The sequence below is a fragment of the Microtus ochrogaster genome, chromosome 2 (assembly GCF_000317375.1).
Source record: "Microtus ochrogaster isolate Prairie Vole_2 chromosome 2, MicOch1.0, whole genome shotgun sequence".
Lineage (NCBI taxonomy): Eukaryota > Metazoa > Chordata > Mammalia > Rodentia > Cricetidae > Microtus > Microtus ochrogaster.
Genome location: NC_022010.1, coordinates 13,841,523 through 13,862,254, shown reverse-complemented (window position 1 = coordinate 13,862,254; position 20,732 = coordinate 13,841,523). Strand labels below are relative to the sequence as shown.

General features: G+C 39.4%; 2 protein-coding genes across 4 annotated transcripts in view; one reads left to right on the top strand and one right to left on the bottom strand.

Annotated features, from left to right (window-relative positions):
- Positions 1-16,264, bottom strand: part of Rsrc2 (arginine and serine rich coiled-coil 2) — a 21,851-nt gene extending 5,587 nt beyond the window's left edge. For 2 of the 3 annotated variants that reach the window (XM_005344403.2, XM_005344404.3), the window contains exons 1-7: positions 16,116-16,264; positions 11,684-11,840; positions 10,338-10,381; positions 7,704-7,894; positions 5,530-5,733; positions 3,026-3,148; positions 151-230 (exon numbers count right to left, since the gene is read on the bottom strand). In XM_005344403.2, coding sequence (XP_005344460.1) covers positions 151-230; positions 3,026-3,148; positions 5,530-5,733; positions 7,704-7,894; positions 10,338-10,381; positions 11,684-11,840; positions 16,116-16,121 — 805 coding nt within the window. In that variant the 5' untranslated portion in view covers positions 16,122-16,264. Of the gene's footprint in view, positions 1-150; positions 231-3,025; positions 3,149-5,529; positions 5,734-7,703; positions 7,917-9,486; positions 9,565-10,337; positions 10,382-11,683; positions 11,841-12,228; positions 12,317-16,115 lie in introns of those variants that run through there. The other variant, XM_026785981.1, reaches the window with a different exon arrangement.
- Positions 16,265-16,582: 318 nt separating this feature from the next.
- Kntc1 (kinetochore associated 1) overlaps positions 16,583-20,732 on the top strand; it is a 79,188-nt gene continuing 75,038 nt past the window's right edge. The window contains exons 1-2 of the mRNA XM_013349629.2: positions 16,583-16,672; positions 17,975-18,117. Coding sequence (XP_013205083.1) covers positions 17,989-18,117 — 129 coding nt within the window. The 5' untranslated portion in view covers positions 16,583-16,672; positions 17,975-17,988. The remainder of the gene's footprint in view (positions 16,673-17,974; positions 18,118-20,732) is intronic.

The window sequence follows — 20,732 nt, the reverse complement described above, 5'->3', positions numbered from 1 at the left end:
TTTGGAGCCTGTCCTGGAACTAGCTCTGTAGACCAGGCTGGTCTCGAACTCACAGAGAGCCGCCTGACTCTGCCTACCGAGTGCTGGGATTAAAGGCGTGCGCCACCACCGCCTGGCTAATTTTCAAGTTTTATACCACACAATTCATACCTGCAGCCATTTCTTGTTGTTTTTGCTTTTCAACCATTTCCTTTTCTCGTTGTTCTTGTAATTTCTTTGCCCTTTCCAATCTATCAAAAACAATGTAAAACAATTTGATGTAAAACCAGTATGTACCTTCATTACATACAAACATTTTTATATACAAAACATCAAATTAATGAATATCATATTCCCCCTACTAAGATTAGAGTCAGTAATGAGTATATCAATACAATTCTCAAAACAAAGGTTTTGAGAAAGATGAGAGGTTACTTATGCTGTCTGTGCTGGCCTTGAACTGTAGGGCTATAGCAGGCTACCAGCCAGGGACGCAAACTTTGCTATATTCATCCAAGTAGCATATGCCAAAATAATATTTTGAAACTTCTGTGAGTCTGTTCTTTTTGATACAGGTCTCAAGTAGCTTTGGCTAGCCTTGAACTCTGACACTCCTGTCTTTACCTGACCAACACTGGGATTACAAGTGTGCGCCTCGATGACTATTCCTAAGTAATTTCTGAATTGGTCAAAGCAAAATTTTTACAAGTATCCTTTCACTCCAACCCCAAATGTTTGTGTTGCCATGGCAACATCACTCAGAAGGCCAAAGCAGAATAACTTGGCAAAATCCTGTGTGGAAAAACCAAAACATCTAGATCGTGGGGTGGCACCATGTCTTTAGCCCCAGCAGTTGGAAGACACAAGACCTCAGTGAGTTCAAGACCAGTCTGGGCTGACATAGTTCTGGGAAGCCAGTGCTATCCTGTCTTAAAAAATAAAAAACAAAAATAAACTAAAACGTCTCCAATTTCTGTCAGTGCTAGCTATGAAGGCAAAGATAAAATTAAAGACTATAAACCACATACTGGTGCTAGATAAATTACAGTGCATGTTTAAGTGATAAAACAATATTTATAATACATTGCATAGGAAACCTGGACAAAAACAGTATTTTATATTCAAATAAGGGATCAGCATAATCTTGAGTTTAGAAGATGATATGCGAAAACTCTTTCTTTACAATCTACTAAACAGGACAAACTAAATCAAGAAATTTATGGTTAGCAAGGAAATTGATAACATGAAATAAAAATTTCAATACAAAACAAAAATTAAAAAATTATACACTAAATTGACATGGTTGGTTAAATTTCTACATAGTAGATACTAAGTATCACTCAATTTTTGAAACAGAAACCTATCAAATGTTACATCTCATTAAGTTAGTCCAAGCAAAGGTTATCTTCTGGTTTTGAGACACACAGGCAATGTATTATAGTGACACCAAACAGGCATTTGCAGTTTTTCCTTTCAAAGAATGTCTCATATAGTCTTGGATGGCCTCAAACTCAGGTAGTGATAATGACCTTAAATTATTAAGTAGAGAATTCCTGCTTCTACTTACTATCCAAATGCTAGGATTAGATATGTGCCACAACTGACTTTAGGCAGGGCTAAGGAATTCAGGGCTTATGCATTCCAGAACAGCACTTTATCAACTAAGCTACTTTCTCAGCAGATATTAGTTTTAACAAGCACTTAAATTTACAAAAAGAGGTTTACAACCTATAATCCTTGATAATAAGTTTATAAAACTCTCCATGTAGCCCAGAGTTGTCTCAACTCAGCAATCTGCCTGCCTGTCTTCTGAGTACTGGGATTGAAGGTGTGGACCAATACACTTTAATCGTTTCTTTTTGAATCACTGGTAATCTAAACCAAACGGCTTGATGGTAATAACTTTTCTTTTGGTTTTTGGAAATAGGGTCTCATGTAAGCCTAACACTGCTCTCAAAATATGTAGCCAAGAACAACTCTGACCTCCTGATCCTCCTACTGCTCAGTGTAAGGACTCCAGATATGCACCAAACATATCTACTCTAAAACTTTACCTGAAGAACAATTAAAAAGAAAATATAATAGATGCCAGTATGTAAGAAAGAGTGTATCTTCAATGCTTAGAAAATTACTAAGTTAATAAACAATTATCTATTAGATTTTCTAACACTGTTGCTCTAAACAAGCCAACTATTGGTTTATGGGTTGCACGTGTAGGGCCATTGCAGGTTGAAATCAACTCCATTCACTAAGGTGAATGGATGAAGACGGGTGAGCTCACACCTTTGCTGCTGCTGTTCAGTGGAGTTTCTGCCAGGCTGGCTTCACAGGGCAGCAGCACTTCAGGTTACACTGTGATAACTGTATTTTTATAATGAAAAAAAATACAAACTCAATTTTGTAAGAAAGAAAAAAAACCCAAATCCAAAAATATAGCTTTCAGAATATGTAAAAAATAAGCACTTGGCTTTTGGCCTCCTGAAGCAGCTCTTTGGCCCTGCATATTTCTGACAGACCTGCTCTAATGTGGCCACACAACCGCCCAACACTCAAACAGAAACCTCAGAAACACAACATTCTCTCTACACTACAAGATAATAAATTGGCTTATGATGTGCATCTACTAAAACTATAATCTAGTGACAGAATTCCCAGTGTTCAGGTGTTTTGTTATAAGGGAAAAAAAAGTAAAGTAAAAGACAACTTAGGTTTCCTGAACGATTTAAAACTCAAAGTTTTCAAATGCAAGCAAGACATTTCAATCTATGTTTCTTTCATGGGGTGACAATGGAAAAAATAGCAGTTAATCACAAAGGCAAAAGCTTCTCAGTCTTCCTACATGCACAAATTAAAAACTAATGACACAAACCCCAAATTAAAAACCTACTTGGATTGTTCTGTATCACAAATGTGCAACAGCATTCATGGGAGTATGGTACTGGTGGTAAAGAATTATCCTCTGAGTTAAAAGTATTCATTTGTCTACACCATTGACAGTTACTAGAAAAAGAAAAAAGAATGACTTTAAATGAGAAAATACACATACCTCCTAGCTAAAGCTTCCTGGGCGTCCATTGCCGTGTTTCTACCTCTGAAGGGAGGTGGACTAGGTGTCCGGCTTAGGCTTCTGCTAAATCTTCTTGGTTTTTCAATTCTCTTCTTTCTATCTCTGAAACAACCAGTATTTTATGTCCCATTATAGTCACAGAATTATCAATATCAATTGCATCAATAATTATCAATTTTCTCTAGATAGTCCAACAAAGATCAAGCAATATATCAAAAAAAAAAAAAAAGAATGAAAGGTTTTCTAACAAAAATCTGCATTTATGCCTGTGCACTACTTACATGCCTGGTGAAAAGCCAGAAGAGGACATGAGGCCTATTGGAATGGGAGTCCAGATGGTATGAGCAGCCATGAGAACTGGGAGCAGAACAAGAGCAGTCAGTGCTCTTAACCACTCAGCCACCTCTCCAGTCTCAATATATCCTGGATGTTAGTATGTAAAAATAAGGATTCAAATATTCTTACTACTTTAAGTTGAATTATTAATGTTTCAGATAATAGTTATTAACTGCTAACATAGGAACGTGTAACAAAAAATATCATCTAATGGGTCCGGAGATCGCTCAGTGGTTAAGGGCACCTGCTGTTCTTTAGGAGGATTGAAGTTCAGTTCCGAACATGCATGTTGGGTGGCTCACAAGTACTTGTACTATAACCCAGATAAAGGAAATCTAATGCCCTCTTCTGGCCTCCACTTGGAAGTATGTAGGTTCTTGCACTCAACGAGAAGCAGGAGGGAAATCAGGAATGGTAAACACACAAGACTGTTCCCCCCCAGGAAACCATACCCATTTTTCACACAGACGGCTAAGAACAGACATGGTTAATACCCTGGTGACTTCTGGGCCATCTATATGGCCAGGCAACACAAACATCTCCAGACCCTTACCTTGAGCCTATTTATTTCAGTCAAGCAAAGCACTATCCTCCTACATACCCTTTACTGTTTACCATGAGTTTGCTTCCCTAATCTATAGGACCTATTTTCATGAAGATGTCACTTATACGAGAGTTTCAACATAACCATTTCTTAAGCTTTGTTGTGTACATTGATTGTGTTAATTATCACCAGGAAACATTCTTTTCTTCAAACTATGCTATGCTTAAATATAACTAAAATAAAATACTGGGTTCTAGACCCTCCAAGTTTGACCTAAAACCAGCTACTGAGCCATGTTGAACTGGACTGGCTTCTTGTCCCTCGCAAATGGACAACCTGCTGGTCACGGTGTTTGAAGAGACCCCACCATATGCTGACATCTTCATATAAGGGAAACACACACCCACACACAAAACAAATCTTAAAAGAATAAGGGAGAGAGGGCCATTGACCTGGACATACATGTAAGAAACAAAGTGAACTAACTACTTGAAAGGCAATTGGAAAATGAGTTACAATGGACTATATTTAGGAATGAACACACACACACACACACACACACACACACACACACACACACACTAACAACTGATTTAGAAATCATGAATTTGAAGTGGGGAGAGACAGAGTAAATAGGGTTTAGAGGAAAGGAACGATAGAAATATTAACTAAAATAAAATCCCAAAACTACAAAAACAAACATTGCTTAAAAAAAAACCCAGTACTTGGGAAGAGTGGCTGGATGATATGAGCTTAAGACCAGCCTGGTCTACAAAGAGAACTCCAGGACAGCCAAGGGTAAGAGCTAAGAACTACATAGAAAGGAAAACCTTTCCAAAAAAATAAGACAAAACAACAACAAAACACACACACACCCCCAAATAACAAAATTTTAATCCCAGAAACCATGAGGCAAGGGCTATACAGGGAGACTCAAAGAGTAAATAATGATAAATACATTAAAAAGGAAGGAAGCTGGCTCAGTGGCAAACAGTATTCACTGTGAATCAAAGAGCCTGAATTCAAACTTCTACTACTGACGAAAAAAGCTGGGCATGGCTATAACTCTAGCATTTGTGACTGCGGGACAAGAAGATCCCAGGAGCTCGCATGCCACCCTAGCTGAGTCTGCGTAACAAAAATAACTTGAAGAACAAAAAAAAAGACACCGACACCCCCCTTTACAAGTGTGCCACACACGCACACACTCCAACAGCCTCAATGGATAAAAAAGAACACTTGCTATGCTACTCTTGCAGACGATCTGGATTTGGTTCACAATCACCCACAACTCTAGTTCCAAGGGATATGATGGTCCTCCCCAGGTACCATCCATGCAGGCAAAACAATCAAACACACCAAACAGGTAAATTAGGAGACACAAAACCCAAATGATCCAATAGTATTCAGTATTAAATGTGGAAAAAAAAAGGAAACACAACTGCTGGATGTGCTGTCAAATGCCTTTCAAAGTTACACAGATAATCTGTCTCAAAAAACCTCAAAACCCAAAACCAAACCAAACTAAACAAAAAGATCACTCCTGAAAAAAGATTGATAGTGAAGAGCAGACTCTACTTTATTCTAGAGAATGAACACTTACCGACTTCGACTCCTTGATCTGCTCCTGCTTCTAGTCCTATGCCTGTGTCTGGATCTTGATCGGGAACGTGTTCTAATCCTTCGTTTTCTATCTCGGCTTCTAGATCTTGACTTCTTCCTGTCTCTGCTTCTGGATCGAGACTTTTTTCGATCCCTACTCCTGGACCGAGACTTCTTCCTCTCCCTGCTTCTACTTCGATGGCGCCTGAAATTCAAGTTCATAAACTTTTTAATTGCTCATTGTTCTCCTTTTCCCTTTAAGGTTTATTTATCATGAACACAGTGTTCTGTCTGCATGTATCGCTGCAGACATATCTCATTACAGATGCTTGTGAGCCATCCATCACGTGGTTGCTGGGAACTGAACTCAAAACCTCTGGAAGAGCAACCACTGCTCTTAACCCGAGTCATTGTTCCAGCCTCAGTTGTCTCCCTTTTTAAGGACAGGTCTTACTACACATCCCAGGCAAACCTTAAACTTAATTTAAACTCCTACTTAATTCCTGATTGTTGAGATTGTAGACAAATGTAACCACACCAAGAACATAATTGTCCTTGCTACTGTATACCCTATCAAGTGACTAACCAAAACACACAAACAAATACAATCAAGACAGCAATAAAACAAAACAAAAACCTAAACAAACAAGTTTGCACTGCTTATAGGATAGGAAAAGGTGTTTCTTTACCCCCAGTCATTTTGGCAGCTACTTTTGGTTGGGCTCTATCCTGTACCATGGCTTAAAGGAGGACCAACATTTGAATTAGGGAAAAAAAAATCTCAGTAGTAGTTGGATTCACTTTAATGTTAATCTGTTATAAAAGTACAAAGCACATGCTGAACTAACAAGTAAGACTGACTCCGGCGTGCAAACGGTCATTCTTACCAATCTCTCAGCTTTGGCTTAACTTAAAATTTCATGCCACATTCGGCAAAACTGACATTTATCACTACAATGGTAAAAATATTTCAGGCATACACACAGACAGAATATTGTATACATAATAAATAAATAAATAAATAAATAAAATAATAGAACAAAAGTTTTCAAAGCTTATTGTAATTGACCCTGATTTTAAACACCAGCTCCTCAAAAACAAACCCCCACACGGAGAAATGACTCAGTTCTTTTGTAGAAGATTCCCAACACCCCGCATGTAATAGTTCCAGGGAATACAGTGCTCTTCCAGTCTCCATAGGTTCCAGTCACACATGCAACACACACACACACATAAGTCTAAACACCCATACACATTAAAGGAACACTGGGAGATGATTGTCTAGTGGTGGCGCATACCTTTAACACTAGCTTGACTGAAGTTTGTGGGCAATGGAAGCCATATAGTGAATCAGTTACAAAGTCTTGATTCAAAAAGTAAACTTTAAAGAAAAAACAAACAAACAAAACCCCAGCCAGGTGGTGGTGCACGCCTTTAATCCCACCACTCAAGAGGCAGAGGCAGGCGGATCTCTGAATTAGAGACAAGCATGCTCTATAAAGTAAATGTCAATACAGAGAAATCCAATCTCGACTATCCCACCTCCAAGACCCAGTCAAAAAAAGAAAATGTTGAACAAAAAACAAACAACAAAAAAACCCCAACAAATTCCACATAAATCTTACAAAGTCTTTGGCTTAATACAGCTTAACAATTCAACCTTAAAAAAATTTTCTTTTTTCGATGTACATTGTGGTTTTGCATGTATGTCTATATGAGGGTGTCAGATCCCCTGTGAACTGCCACGTGGGTACTGGGAATGGAGCCCTGACCCTTTGGAGAGCAGCCAGGGCTTTTAACCACATGAGCCACTTCTCCAGCCCCTACAACATAACCTTTTCAACACAAGAGAAAAGGTTAAAGGTCATCCAGAGCCACTAATTAAATGTGGTAACCATCTTTCGGCCTTCTGGGAACCATTTTTGGATTTATGGGAAAGCCCCAAAGCATTTTTGTTCCAGTGCTGTGGATTGATTCCCAGGGCTTTAGACATGACAATTTTCTACTACTGATGTATATTCTAAGGTTTGAAAGTCTTTAGTTACCAGCTACATTAAGGTAGTTAAGAAATGATTAGTATCCTATTTAAGATTATGTGTACGTAACGTGGGCTAGGAATAACCTACAAGTTAAAGGTACTGGAAGGCACCACACTACAACACCCAAATTAGTTACCTTTCACGAGACCTAGATCTTGAGTGACTTCTGCCTCGTGATGACTTCCTTTCCTTGCGTTTGTGCCTGTCCTCACCATTTTCAGATGAATTTAATCGCTCTCTTCCTTTGTCAGAAGAATGTTCTTTATCATTGTGCTCCTCGGACTTATGTCTCTTAGAGGATTTATCTTTGGATTCATGTCTTCTTGCCTGTTTTAACAAGAAGTTGGTTCTTTCAGGAAAATAGTGCAACAAAAAGAGTTAGTATGGGTAACAGTAAACAAAAATGTTGTGATGCAACATTAGTAACCTTAGGAATGTGTGGCAAACAATTTTATCTAGCCTCATATCACCCAAATGTTGCATATGTAATTACAATTTTCTCATTAAGACACAAAACTTCAGTTTGTTCCCTAAATACTTTAAAAACAATGATTTAGAAAACAGATACTGAAAGACAGTTCAAGTGGAATCCTCATTTTAAAAAAATTAACAAAACCCATTATAAATCCCACGGATTATTAAGTTTAAAAAATAGGGTCAGGTGCAGTGACACACACCTTTAATGCCAGCACTAGGGAGACAGAGCACGGAATATCTGAGTTGGAAACCAGCTTGGGCTATAGAGAAAACCCCGTCTCAAAAGAAAAAACTACCTACCACCCCCAACCACAAAACAAAACAAAACAAAAAAAATAATGGAAAGGAGAGACATAGCTCAGTTTTAGAGCTAGCATACTTAAAGTCTTAGGTAATCCCCAGTAATATCAAAAAGAGAAACAAGCAAGGAGCTAATAGGTAAAAACACAAAGCAATGCTTCACAAAATGCACTTCAAATGAAGCAGCAAAGTATACTTTAACAAAAAGGTAATACTCCCCGCTATTTCAAATTTGCAGAACAGCAATGTCCCCCTTTAACTAACCATATTTCTTCCCACATTCTCTCCAAAAGACCTTATCTTTCTATGTCTATCTGTTTGCATCAACCCCAACAGGCTTACAGCTTTATTACATTGTATGAACCTAGGGTCAAAAATAGTACCTACCATTTTTAATCGAGAACAACAACAACAACAACAAAAAAAAGAACACTAAACCAGGGGTAACAATTACTATGTCATCATAAAATATATACTGTGAACTTAAGTATATGAGTAAATCTCAACCATTCAACGTCAAGCTTGGAAGTATTATGTATCTCCCAACCCAAACTTGTGAAGTACACCTTGTATTTAAAGCTTAATTCCCACACAACTCAGAGTAATTAAACTTAAATCTAAGAGAAACTCAGATCCTCTAGGCTTATTTTCTATTTCATATAAACAAGAGGTGAAAACACAAAGCTGCAACTCAACTGGGCCTGGACCCATCCATTGCTGCTCAGGCCACCACTTCTCCACTGTAACGACATGGATAGTTCCCACAATAGGTCAAAGCATATTTCTTTTGACTAAAGGTTAACTTTAAATACAAAGTCAAAAAAGTGGAGTCAATGGAACATGCAGAATGCTATATCTGAAAATGATCATAATGACTTATTTTGCAGGAAAAGAGACCTGCAGACACAAGCTAAACCTTAGTTTCATGACCAGTTCTCTATATAATATGACCTCAGAACCTTCTCAACTTTGCCATACAGTAGCAGACTAGAAAAGCTTTAAATGGTTAAACTTCTAGAAACTTTAAGAGTGTAACACCAGTTTTCAAACATAACATTACTATTAATTTTATAAACATTAAAACCCTTAGGTGATTTAAGATATATTTAAGGGAAATAGGAGTTTGAATGACTAATAGTTACCTTATCATGAAGTAGGCTTATTATTTTGCTATCTGAGTCTGCAGCGTCTTCAGTTCAGTCTCTTCGCGCATTAGCACGCTGAGTATGATTTATTATAGAAATGTTATCATGTGAGCTAAACAAAATAGTCATTTTCACAAAAACTCTCCTAAATTAAAAATGTAACAGAGCTTCCATTAGGGGAAGAGGTGAAGTCCCTGCCCATATTTGTTTTACGAGTCCCTTGCCCAGCCCCCTAAGGGTCTTTTTCCTTTCTCACTGCTAATCTCTTCCTGGGTAGCTCAACTTCTTAGGTAGGTGAGGCAAGCTAACTCATGTAGTACAGCTGCTGCTTTTGTTTTCCTTAGGCTTTACTGTAAATGTCACCTCTCCAACTGTCCCTCACATTTTTGCTGCAATAGTATAAGGTTCATAGGTCTAGCTTCACTAAAGAAAAGAAACTCAGTACTTTCAACGAGGAAAAAGTAGCCCACAAATACGGTATCAATAAAGATGTCTGATATTTAAAAATCCTGAGCAGTTGTCAAGGATAAGGAGACCTGGGACCTCAGATTAATGGAAGCTCTGTATCACAGGCCTAAAAATCCAGCTTATTCTTCATATGATATTTTTATTGTGAATATTTTCACAGTATAATAAAAGTTAATAGATTTTTGAAGGCACTTTTTATATAAACAACTATCTCCTTGAAAAATGTTGAATCCAAATCATGCTTATTTTAAAACCCAATTAACCTTTTAAATTTCAAGCTTTGGTACTTACCTTGACAATGGCAAATAGTCACACAAACATTTCTACCAGACACTTTACAAGAATTTTAAAGTACCTATTCACTACAAAGTGTTAATTACCTCTTTGCTCCGGCTCCGGCTCCTGTGTTTTCTTCCTTCATTATCTGTGAACACACAAAAAACCCAAAAATACACAAAGATATACAAATATCTTAAACACAAACATTACAATAATGTCAGCAGTACAGGACTTTCATAACAAGGCCCAGGGTTGAATAAAAGAGGGAAAAAAGCCAATCAAAACAACCACTTCCTAAATTGCTAGCCAGGGCTATCATGTATCTTTCAAAGACTACATTTTTTAAGCATCTTTTTATTTTTATTTTTTAGCACTTTGAAATAGAATGACTTTAATATATTATTAGCCTGACTGGCCAGTTTACTACTGCTTATGTGCCCATGTGTGTGGGTCAGAGGTATAGGTTCCCCCTTCACCATCAAGGAGGTCCCGAGTGTTGAACTTAGGCTATCAGGCTTACACACGAGCCCTCACCACACTAAGCCATCTTACTGGATGGATGTCAACTCTTGACCTTCACATCCCTGCTCTCACATACACCACACACATACTAAATATAGATATGTATACATGAATGTGTATGTGTGCACATAAACCAAAAAATAAACAACAAAACTGGGTTACATTTGACCTGATTTATAGTCAAAAGAATGTTAGCTAGAAATTTTCGTGTTTTTTTTTTTGAGGCAGGGTTTTATATACTCCAGAATGGCTTTAATTTTTGATCATCCTGCAATGTCACATCCAGCTTGAAAATGTTCAGTTTAAATGTGATCAGAATGTCCAACAGATTTAAACATACTAAAAAAGGAAATCTTGTTAAAAACCATCTACATATACAAGTAACAGATGACTGAGCTCCAGCCACAACTTTTAAACTAACTGCTCTGCTGTTTCTCATTTTGCAATGTTAGGTTCTTATGTAGGCAAGGCACTCTACCACTAAAATCACTCCAGCTCTCCTTGTTTGCTTGCTTGCTTTCTTTCTCAAAATAGGGTTCCTCTGTGTAACAGCTCTGGCTGTCATGAAATAGCGCTGCAGACTAGGTTGGCCTTGAACTCACAGAGATCTTCCGGCCTCTGCAGGGATTAACGCCGTGCTCCAGCTCATGCGTTCTTTAAATAGCAGAATGTTACGCCTTCAACACGAGACACCGTCTCACTATTTGGCCTAGGCTGGCCTGGAACTACTATACAGTCCACGCTGTCCTTGTATGTAGCACTGCAGGGCTTGGGGTATATATAATGAAATGACAGGGACTACCCGGCAGAGTACTGGACTCTAGCCTTAGTGCTAGAAGGAAAAAAAAAAACACCTCCCCTGTAGGTGCTACAACTCAGTACAAAGTTTGTGTTAAATACGTTCAGAATATACCACATTCCTTACCTGATTTTCGTTTTCTTTCTCTTGACCTTGACCGTGACCTTGAATAGTGATGTTTTGAGGTTCTAGGAGAAATAGATACATCTGACTGCTCTTTTTTCTTTTCTCTATCCGGGGATGTCTTTTCTGGGGCTAGTCCGTCTCTTTCTGTATCAGTAGCCTAAAAGTTAAAAATAAGAATCATCAAAATTTGTAACTGCATTTCCAATGTCTCTTGGTTTTTAAAAGGGCAAGGGACGAAGACAATTGTGTTTTACCAAAAAAGAAAACCAATACCCAAACACGGCTGATTTCCAAGTGGATATATGTGTAGTAAAGTAACAGATGTAAAAGACCTAGTTCTTGGTATTTCCAATAAATATTTAAACTATAAAACTTTAGATGTGTGAATTAAATGTGCTTTCTTGCCAGTAATCAAATCGCTGTTCATTATCAAAAAGCTATCTAGAACAAGCTGTTAGGTTTAAATTACTTAGAACTATAAGATATTAAAGGAGCATAGGGAGCATTTTCTAGATTATAAAAGAATAAGTAGAAAATTACCTTACCTGAGAACCTAATTAACCTTCTTTAATGAAAATATCCCCTTGGCACAGAGGTACAGCAAAACATGTTCTGCCTCTCCGTATTTATGCTCTGGGCTATGGAAACATCAAGCCGTTTCCATGTTAAAGCATTTTATAGGCAATATTACAATATAAATTTTATTTTTCAGTGCTAAGGAGTAAACCCAGGGTTTCGTGCTTGTTAGGCAAATTCTCTATCACTGAGCTAAATCCCAGCAATTACAAAACTAAAACAAAAATCATGACACACACATTTCCAGAGAACTCTTTACCCAAGGTTCAATTTCTATTAATTTTCTAGTTTGCAGAAGGCCACCTATCTTCTGCACTCCTAATAGCAACCAGCACAGACACCCATGAATAAATAAATGCTCAAGATATGAATTTCAGTTCTATCTCCTCACTAAAATTATTTCTGGTTGAAGATGTAGGTCAGTAGTAGAAGCATTTGCTCCAAGTGTGACGTTCTATCTAATCACCAGTGCTGGGGAAAAAAAAAATTCCAACCACCACTAACCCTGTTTTTGAGAACTGTGTGATCCAAATAATCTCACCACAGAATTCCTGCAGAAGGGTGAGAATGAGGCATAACAGTACTCATGCAAGAACGCTAGAACATTTTAATTAAAAAGAAAAGTACTGCCTGGTGGTGGCGGCACACTTTAATTCCATCCAGCACTTGAGAGACAAGAGGGAGGTAGGTGGTGGATCTCTGAGTTCAAGGCCGGCCAGATCCAGAGTTCCAGGATAGCCAGGACCAGAGAAAAACCTTGTCTGGGAGAGGGGCAAAGGACAGGCAAACATGCACAAGCAAAAGAGAAATTGATGAACTGATTTAAGCTGGACTAACTGAAATTATCTTATTTTCAAGGACACACTAAAGCCTGAAAATTCCTTTGAACTGAACTTGATTTTGAGATAACATTTCATAGGCAAGAGAAGCCCAGACATTGAAATTCCTGGTACATGCCATCAAGCCCAACATTTGGTTGAATTCGATAAGAGGCACTAGAAACAAGCAGATCTGAACCATAAGCAGTGGAGTGGTAGGTATCTGACTGGAGCAGGCAAGGAAAATGAACCTGTTCATCTGGTGAACATATGCCTCAGGACAGGAGCTGGCAAACAACATTATTTTTCTGCACAATCTTGTACACTTTTCTTTCTTTTTGAGACAAGGTATCTCTATGTAGCCCTGACTGACCTCAAATTCCCTGCCTCTGTTGGAATTAAAGACTTGTGTCACTTTGCCCATTATATTTTTTTTTACATTTAAAAAACTTGGTAAAACAAGCAAAAAATATGAAAGGTTGTGCATCACCCATAAAACCAAAAGTATTTACCAGCTGCTCCTTTCCTCCAGGTGTTTACCAATCTGACTTATGACTTCAGAGGGAAAATAACTAGTCCTCATCAAGAAGAATCATGATTGACCTTTTTCCCTTGGGAAGATTAGTCCAAAAAACAGGTACCAAAATAAAGGGAGTGCATTATTTTACTGGAGTACAAATTTGGGTCAAAACCAATACCAGACTCTGAAAAGGATAGATGTGGGGGCTGGAACGATGGCTCAGCAGTTAAATACACATAATTAGAAGGACAAACTTATAATTGGAGGTCAAATGCATAAATTACGTGCTAAAGTACCATTTGTACCTCAAGAGGAAAAGTAACAGAAAGGAAACAACCAGCTACAGGGGAGTTTCTCATTCCAGTATCCCATACTCTCTTTTTCCAAGACCTGAACTTCGTGGTGAAAAGGCCTAAGAATCAAGGTCAATCTTACTTTATAGCTACTACCCAGAAACACTAGCCTACCTACTCCCATAAAATACTGTAATCCCCCTGCCTTTGCTACCTACTAATAATCATATTGCTCTACTATACCATCAACGATGATCCAAAGCATTCTTTCATTCTCGTTCTATCCTTAAAGATATTCTCAGATTGACCTAAGATACATTATCTAAACTTAAAAAGTACTTCAGACATAAATCATAGGCATCCCCCACAAGTTTTGAGATGATGCCTGCTATATGTTCACGGTTACCCTCAAGAGTTCTCAATATCCTGCCCCCCAGCTGTTACAATAACAGCCATGTAAATCACATTCACTTTTCCTGAGAAACAATACGAGAACCGAGAACTACTGAAATATACAGCATTTAGTCCATTAATGCCTATTTTGCAAAAGGCTTAGAAGCCTGGCAAGAGGAACTTTCATATGCAAAACACACTGCAGAATAAAGCCCATCTCACCATCACACATTAGTAGGCGTGTGACAAAAACACGTATTTTATTTTCCTAAGGATATCTACAATACAACAGATAGAAAGCCCAACTAGCAAAATTCGTCAGCCTTACTTCAGTTTAGCAGAAATCCATAAAGACACTGCTTTTAAACTGCCTTTTATTTAGTCACCAGGCCTCTTAGAAAGTCACCCATTTCCTACAATCTGCATTTTGAAACTCCCAGATAACTGAAGCACAGCACACAAATCCTTTACCAGCACAAAGGAAGGTATGCAGCAGACTTCATTCTAGAGCAGTTCTCTGGGGGATTGTTTTTATAGTGGAGGGCACTGCAGAAATCAAATATTTGAATTTATTTCACTTAAAATAACACAAGAAAAACACTACTCTTTACTTGAAATATATTAAGAGGCTGAGACACAATTCAAAAGTTATTAGTCCCACAATTTAAAAAAAGCGTAACCCCGTTGAAATTCCATAAAAATTATCTGAAATTCAACTAGATATAAAAGGTAGTGAGCTGCAGAAAACTATTTGTACTGTTCTAATTTCAAATATTCCAAGTATCAGGAAGAGCAATCCTTGTCTACAACAAGAAGTTAAAACCTTTCAGTCCGTGAAAGAGAATCCGTACAGCTCAGAAGAGTATTTTCTGTCTGTATCTAGAAACAAAACAATCACAGGATAGTATGATTCACTAAAAACGGGGATAGTATATCCAGGACAGACAGGCTTCCTGTTCAAAATGGTCACATAGGTACGGTTTTTAATGTTTTGTTGTTGTTTTCGGTTTTTTGAGACACGGTTTCTCCGTGTTAATAGCCCCGGCTCTCCTGGTACTCGCTCTGGAGATCAGGCTGGTCTCAAACTCAGAGATCCACCCGCCTCTGTCTCCCGAGTGCTGGGACTAAAGGCGTGTGCCACCACCGCCCGGCTTAGGTACGGTTTTTATTTGGGTCAAGAAAGGGGACTCAAAGAAACAAGCCCCGCGGTTCTCAATAGTAACACGAGTCGCTATGAAGCACAAGTATAAGGGAATTGAACTGGATAATTAGACCAATTTTTACTCTTTCAAACAATCCCAACTCCAAACGAGAAGATTTACACCGACAAACACTAAGCAAAATCAGTCCAAGTACCCCATTTCACTAAGGGTACGCCCAAAAGGATTAGACTGTCTCCTCATACATGGTCCCTTAAACAGACTGCTTTTTTGACCCGATACTTTCGAGAGACGACTTCTGATCTTTTTTCTTCCCAGTCGCTTTTCTCCATGGAAGCATAAACTCTGAAGCCCGATCAAGGCTCAACACTTATCACTTAGTCTGAGGCAACGAGATGAATCCCACAGTTCGGGGGGCTTCTAAAAACGTGGGGTGAGGGAAGTGATGAGGAAAGTTCTGGAAAAAAGAGCCATTCCCTGCGGCTCCCCACCCCCATCCACACCGGCTTACCTCCCCCCTCCCTGCAGCAGGAAGCCATTATGGCGAGCGCAGAAAGCGGCCGCGGCGCCATTTTGTCCACACACAAGCACGGACAACAGCTCCGAGAGCTGGTCACTCTGTGGAAAGGAACAAAAAACCAGCCCCGGCTTCACGCTCGAGTTAGTACCTACCGCCATTGTTTTTGAGTCCCGGCCGCAAATGCGGCGCCTCTGCTGGACGCGTTCAACAGTACTGGCAGCCCCGAAGCTTCGCCACAGACTAGATCCCTAGCGCGAGAGACCCGGATGGCACAAAAGGGATGAGGCCTGGCGCGGCGCTCAGCTTGCTGGGAGAAAAAGGGGGTGGTGATAAGAGTTTCTATAACAACGCGGTTCGAGATGGTGATTGGTTAGTCTTTCCAAGGGCGTAGCGTAAAGGCAACGAAATGGGTGGGGCCAAGATTACTCTGGGGCTCGAATCCCTCGCAGCTAGGATTCAATTTGATCTAGGGTGGGGCGGTTTCCTGTTTCGAATTTGAAAAAAATTTTGGCCTGCTGCAGCCTCCGTAGAAGGGGTTGGGCGCGGGATTCTCCCGCCAATTTAAAGTAGTGTCATGGAACCTAAAGTGAATTGGAGTGGTTGTGTGAGTCAGGAAGAAGTGTGAAATATTTGAGAGTGTGTTTTAGTGTCTTCAGCTGCAGGTGACAAGGATCAGCCGCTCTGCTGTAGGAAGCGGGTGTCGCTTCAGGTGAAAACAGAAGGGGTTTCAATCCATTTCGGGTCTTTCGCCCTCTAGATGCTGGCGGGATGTTGGAGGTGATTCTAGGTGGCTGGCCCTCCGAGCGTTCCTGATAGCTTCATTGACTGTGTTTTATGTCGTTCATGATATTGATTCATCTGTTTTCCTCCCGCAGTCAATGACGCCAAAAGTCTGTGCTCATTTCCCGTTTGCATAGTTCGCTTCCTAGTATTAAATAGAAAATTGAGTCTTAACGACCTTACCCGTCTCTCACCGCCTAATACTTTTGATGTGGCTCTGTAGCTGCCTAAATTCTCCCGCCTTTGAGCTTTTGCACGCTGTTGCACTCTTCCCAGTGACTGCAATCACTGTTCTCCTTGACCTTACATTTATTCATTATGTATACAATATTCTGTCTGTGTGTATGCCTGCAGGCCAGAAGAGGGCACCAGACCCCTTTACAGATGGTTGTGAGCCACCATGTGGTTGCTGGGAATTGAACTCAGGACTTTTGGAAGAGTAGGCAATGCTCTTAACCTCTGAGCCATCTCTCCATCCTTGTTGTCAACCATTTGATGTGAGTGCTTGGTCTGAATTTTGCTATGGAAGAGCTGGAAGCACTTTTAACCAATAAGCCATCTATCCCTTCCTCTCAGATCTTAAAAGTTACCTAGGGACATTTTCTTTAATATTTTGGTCCCGCACAGTTCACAGATGATATGAACTGTGTTAATGAGAGTGTTAAAGTCTTGCCTGGGTTTCAGGTGTAGGGTTTTTTGTTTTGTTTTGTTTTTTGTTTTTTTACGGGTTGGTTTCGTTATAGGGTTTCCTAGTACCTATAGAGTCAGTCCTGGAACCTGTGCTGTAGACCGGGCTGGCCTTGAACTCCAGCCTCCTGAGTGCTGGGATTAAAGGCAGGAGCCACCATCTCCTGGCTCAGGTGTTTGATGATGGTAGAAACCAACTCAGAGGGTATAGCCATGATAGAGCACTTGCCTGCCATGCACCTAGCCTTCCGTCAGTCCAATACCATATAAAACCGAAATCAAGCTGCCCCTTTGGTTTTTTGTTTTTGTTTTTGATACAGGGTTTCACTATGTAACCCTAGCTGTCCTGGAACTCATGTAGACCAGGCTAACCTCAGACAGTGATCTCCCTGCCTCTGCCTTCCAAGTGTTGGGATTAAAGCTGTGCACCACCACTGTCCAGTTTGAAGTTTTAATATATTGATACTAATTTTTGTTCTTTGATTAACACTTCATTAAAGAACTTAAGTCTATGCAAAACTAAAGTGGTTCTTTCCTCTCACAGACAATCCCAGAAATATGTGGAACAATGTTCAGCTGCTAACAAGCGATGACACCGGGAGTGGACACGTCAATTTTGGTTTAAGAAAAGAAAATGTGACTGCATTATACCAAGTAGACTTGCTTGGGAAGATCTCCTCGGAGAAGGTAATGTTTTATACTGACAGTGGGTCAAGGTTCAGTCAGGGACCACAGCACATTGGCATCCGCATTCCTCCTGTGTCATCTTTGCAGTGTTTCTCACTTCCTAACTTGACATTGCAGTGGATGTAAGCTGAATCGACCGTGATGGTTCAAGTCTATAATGCCAGTGTCTGCAGGCTGAGGCAGGTGGAGGCCAGGCCCGTTAGGGCAATATTAACCAGGCACTGGCAGGGATTGTATATATACATTTGTATGAAGAATCACCTGCTGTCTGTTTAGGAAATAAGACTTTTCCAATCGAATCAAAGACTACGGCACCCTCCCTGACCCAGATCTGCCTCATTCTCTACCAAGTTAAGCACCCTTGTGACTGGTAGTTGGAGTCCGGTGTTTCTACATTCTCGGCCTATTTACAAAAAAATTAAACATAACTCACCCAGGTTCAGAAATAGCCAAGGGCCTGGAGAGATGGCTCAGAGGTTAAGAGCACTGCCTGCTCTTCCAAAGGTCCTGAGTTCAATTCCCGGCAACCACATGGTGGCTCACAACCATCTGTAATGGGGTCTGGTGCCCTCTTCTGGTGTGCAGAATACATGCAGACAGAATGCTGTATACATAATAAATAAATAATAAATATAATAAATAAATAAATAAATAAATAAATAAATAAATAAATAAATAAATAAATATTAAAACAAAGAAATAGCCAAGTGATTTGATTCATAGTATAGGCAGTTCTCTATTTTAATTGACAGATTAAGTCATAATAATTTTTATGCTGCACATATCCTTTCCAATAATTCATCTGACTTTAATCATATGTATGCCCAAATTATGAATAGAAATAAGGTAAATAGGGAATTGTTCCCTATAAATTTCTTTTTTTTTTTTTTAAAGATTTATTTATTTATTAAGTATACAGGGTTTTTCCTGCACATATCCCTGCAGGCCAGAAGAGGACACCAGATCTCATTACAGATGGTTGTGAGCCACAATGTGGTTGCTGGGAATTGAACTCAGAACCTCTGGAAGAACAGTCAGTGCTCTTAACCTCTGAGCCATCTCTCCAGCCCTTTCCCTATAAATTTCTTGATACAAATTTTGCCTTATTGCACATGTACTCAAAACCAGTTGAAGCCAGACCCCATTTCTGTGCTTTGCTCTTAACTGCATTAGAAATACATTTGACTAGAAACTATTTAAATTTGATTGTTAAGGGCACAGGCATTTACCTTACTGTTCAGAGATTGATATGAGTATTCTGCAGATGCCGGTCTGAGGGTGTTTGGAGGTTTTTAGGTGCGTTGTTCTGAAGTGTGTGTGTGTGTGCAGTATAAACAGGTAAAAGTGGGGTTGCTGAGTGCTTCACTACACAAAGAGGGATATACATAACCCACCATAACCCACGCCAAATACAGTCACAGGCTAAATGAACTCTGTGCTTGCCTGACTCACTCTGAAGGTTGGCTGAAGGGAGGTTTATTCTACGCCTTTCTTTCTTTGTTCTTTCCTTCCTTCCTTCCTTCCTTCCTTCCTTCCTTCCTTCCTTCCTTCCTTCCTTCCTTCCTTAGGCAGGGTCTTACCTTACTATAGCCTAGGCTACACTGAAGATTCCATTTAGCCAATATTTAATAAGCCAGTATTGGTTCTAACCCAACTTTCTTTCTTTCTTTCTTTTCTTTTTTTTTTTAGATTTATTTATTATGTTTAAAATGTTCTGCCTGCATGTGTTCCTGCAGGACAGAAGTTGGCACCAGATTTTATTACAGGTGGTTGTGAACCACCATGTGGTTGCTGGGAATTGAACTCAGGACCTCTGGAAGAACAATCAGTGCTCTTAACCACTGTGCCACCTCTCCAGCCCCCTCAACCTTCTTTATAAGTTAGATGCTGAGGCAGAATTATTTTCACTGGGCTTTCAATGTCTTGTGTTAAGTATATTCTACTTTGTATGGATTCTTTTTCATGGAGGGATATATTCTCTAGTTCGCAGTTCACCATGGTTCCCATCCTGAATTTAGGCAGGCTTGAGTCATATCTTCCTTTTGTTGTCTGGTTCCTATAATAGGATATTAACACTTAGGACATAGGGAGTTAAACAAGATACCTTTGCTCTTCTGTGTCCTTCTTGGATTATATCCCTACTTAGGATCCTGTATCAGTTTGAGACAGGCCATACAACATATAAATACTTGATGACTAACAAGGCAAACTAAAGAGAAAAGTCTTGTCTGGTTATGTTTTAAAGTAAAGTATATGGTAATACTTTTGTTTGTTTTTTGTTGTTAATTGTTTTCTGAGACAGGGTCTCAGTATGTAGTCTTGGAAGTGCTGGAATTTGATATGTAGGCCAGGCTGGCCTCCAACTCACAGAGATCTTATTGTCTCTGCCTGCCTGAAGGGAGCAGGCAAAAGCACCTTGGTCTAAGTATTGCCATTTTGACTTCAGACTTCTTACCTGTAGGGTGAAACACATTTCAAGTTCTTAGGCCTTAGGGGAGCTGGGAACCTTCCGCTAGCTGACCTACCTACTCCTTCTACACTAGAACCAGTCTGTTATGCCCCATAGTTCTCTAGAACATTATGGCTGTTTCTTTTCTTTTTTTTTTTTTTTTTTT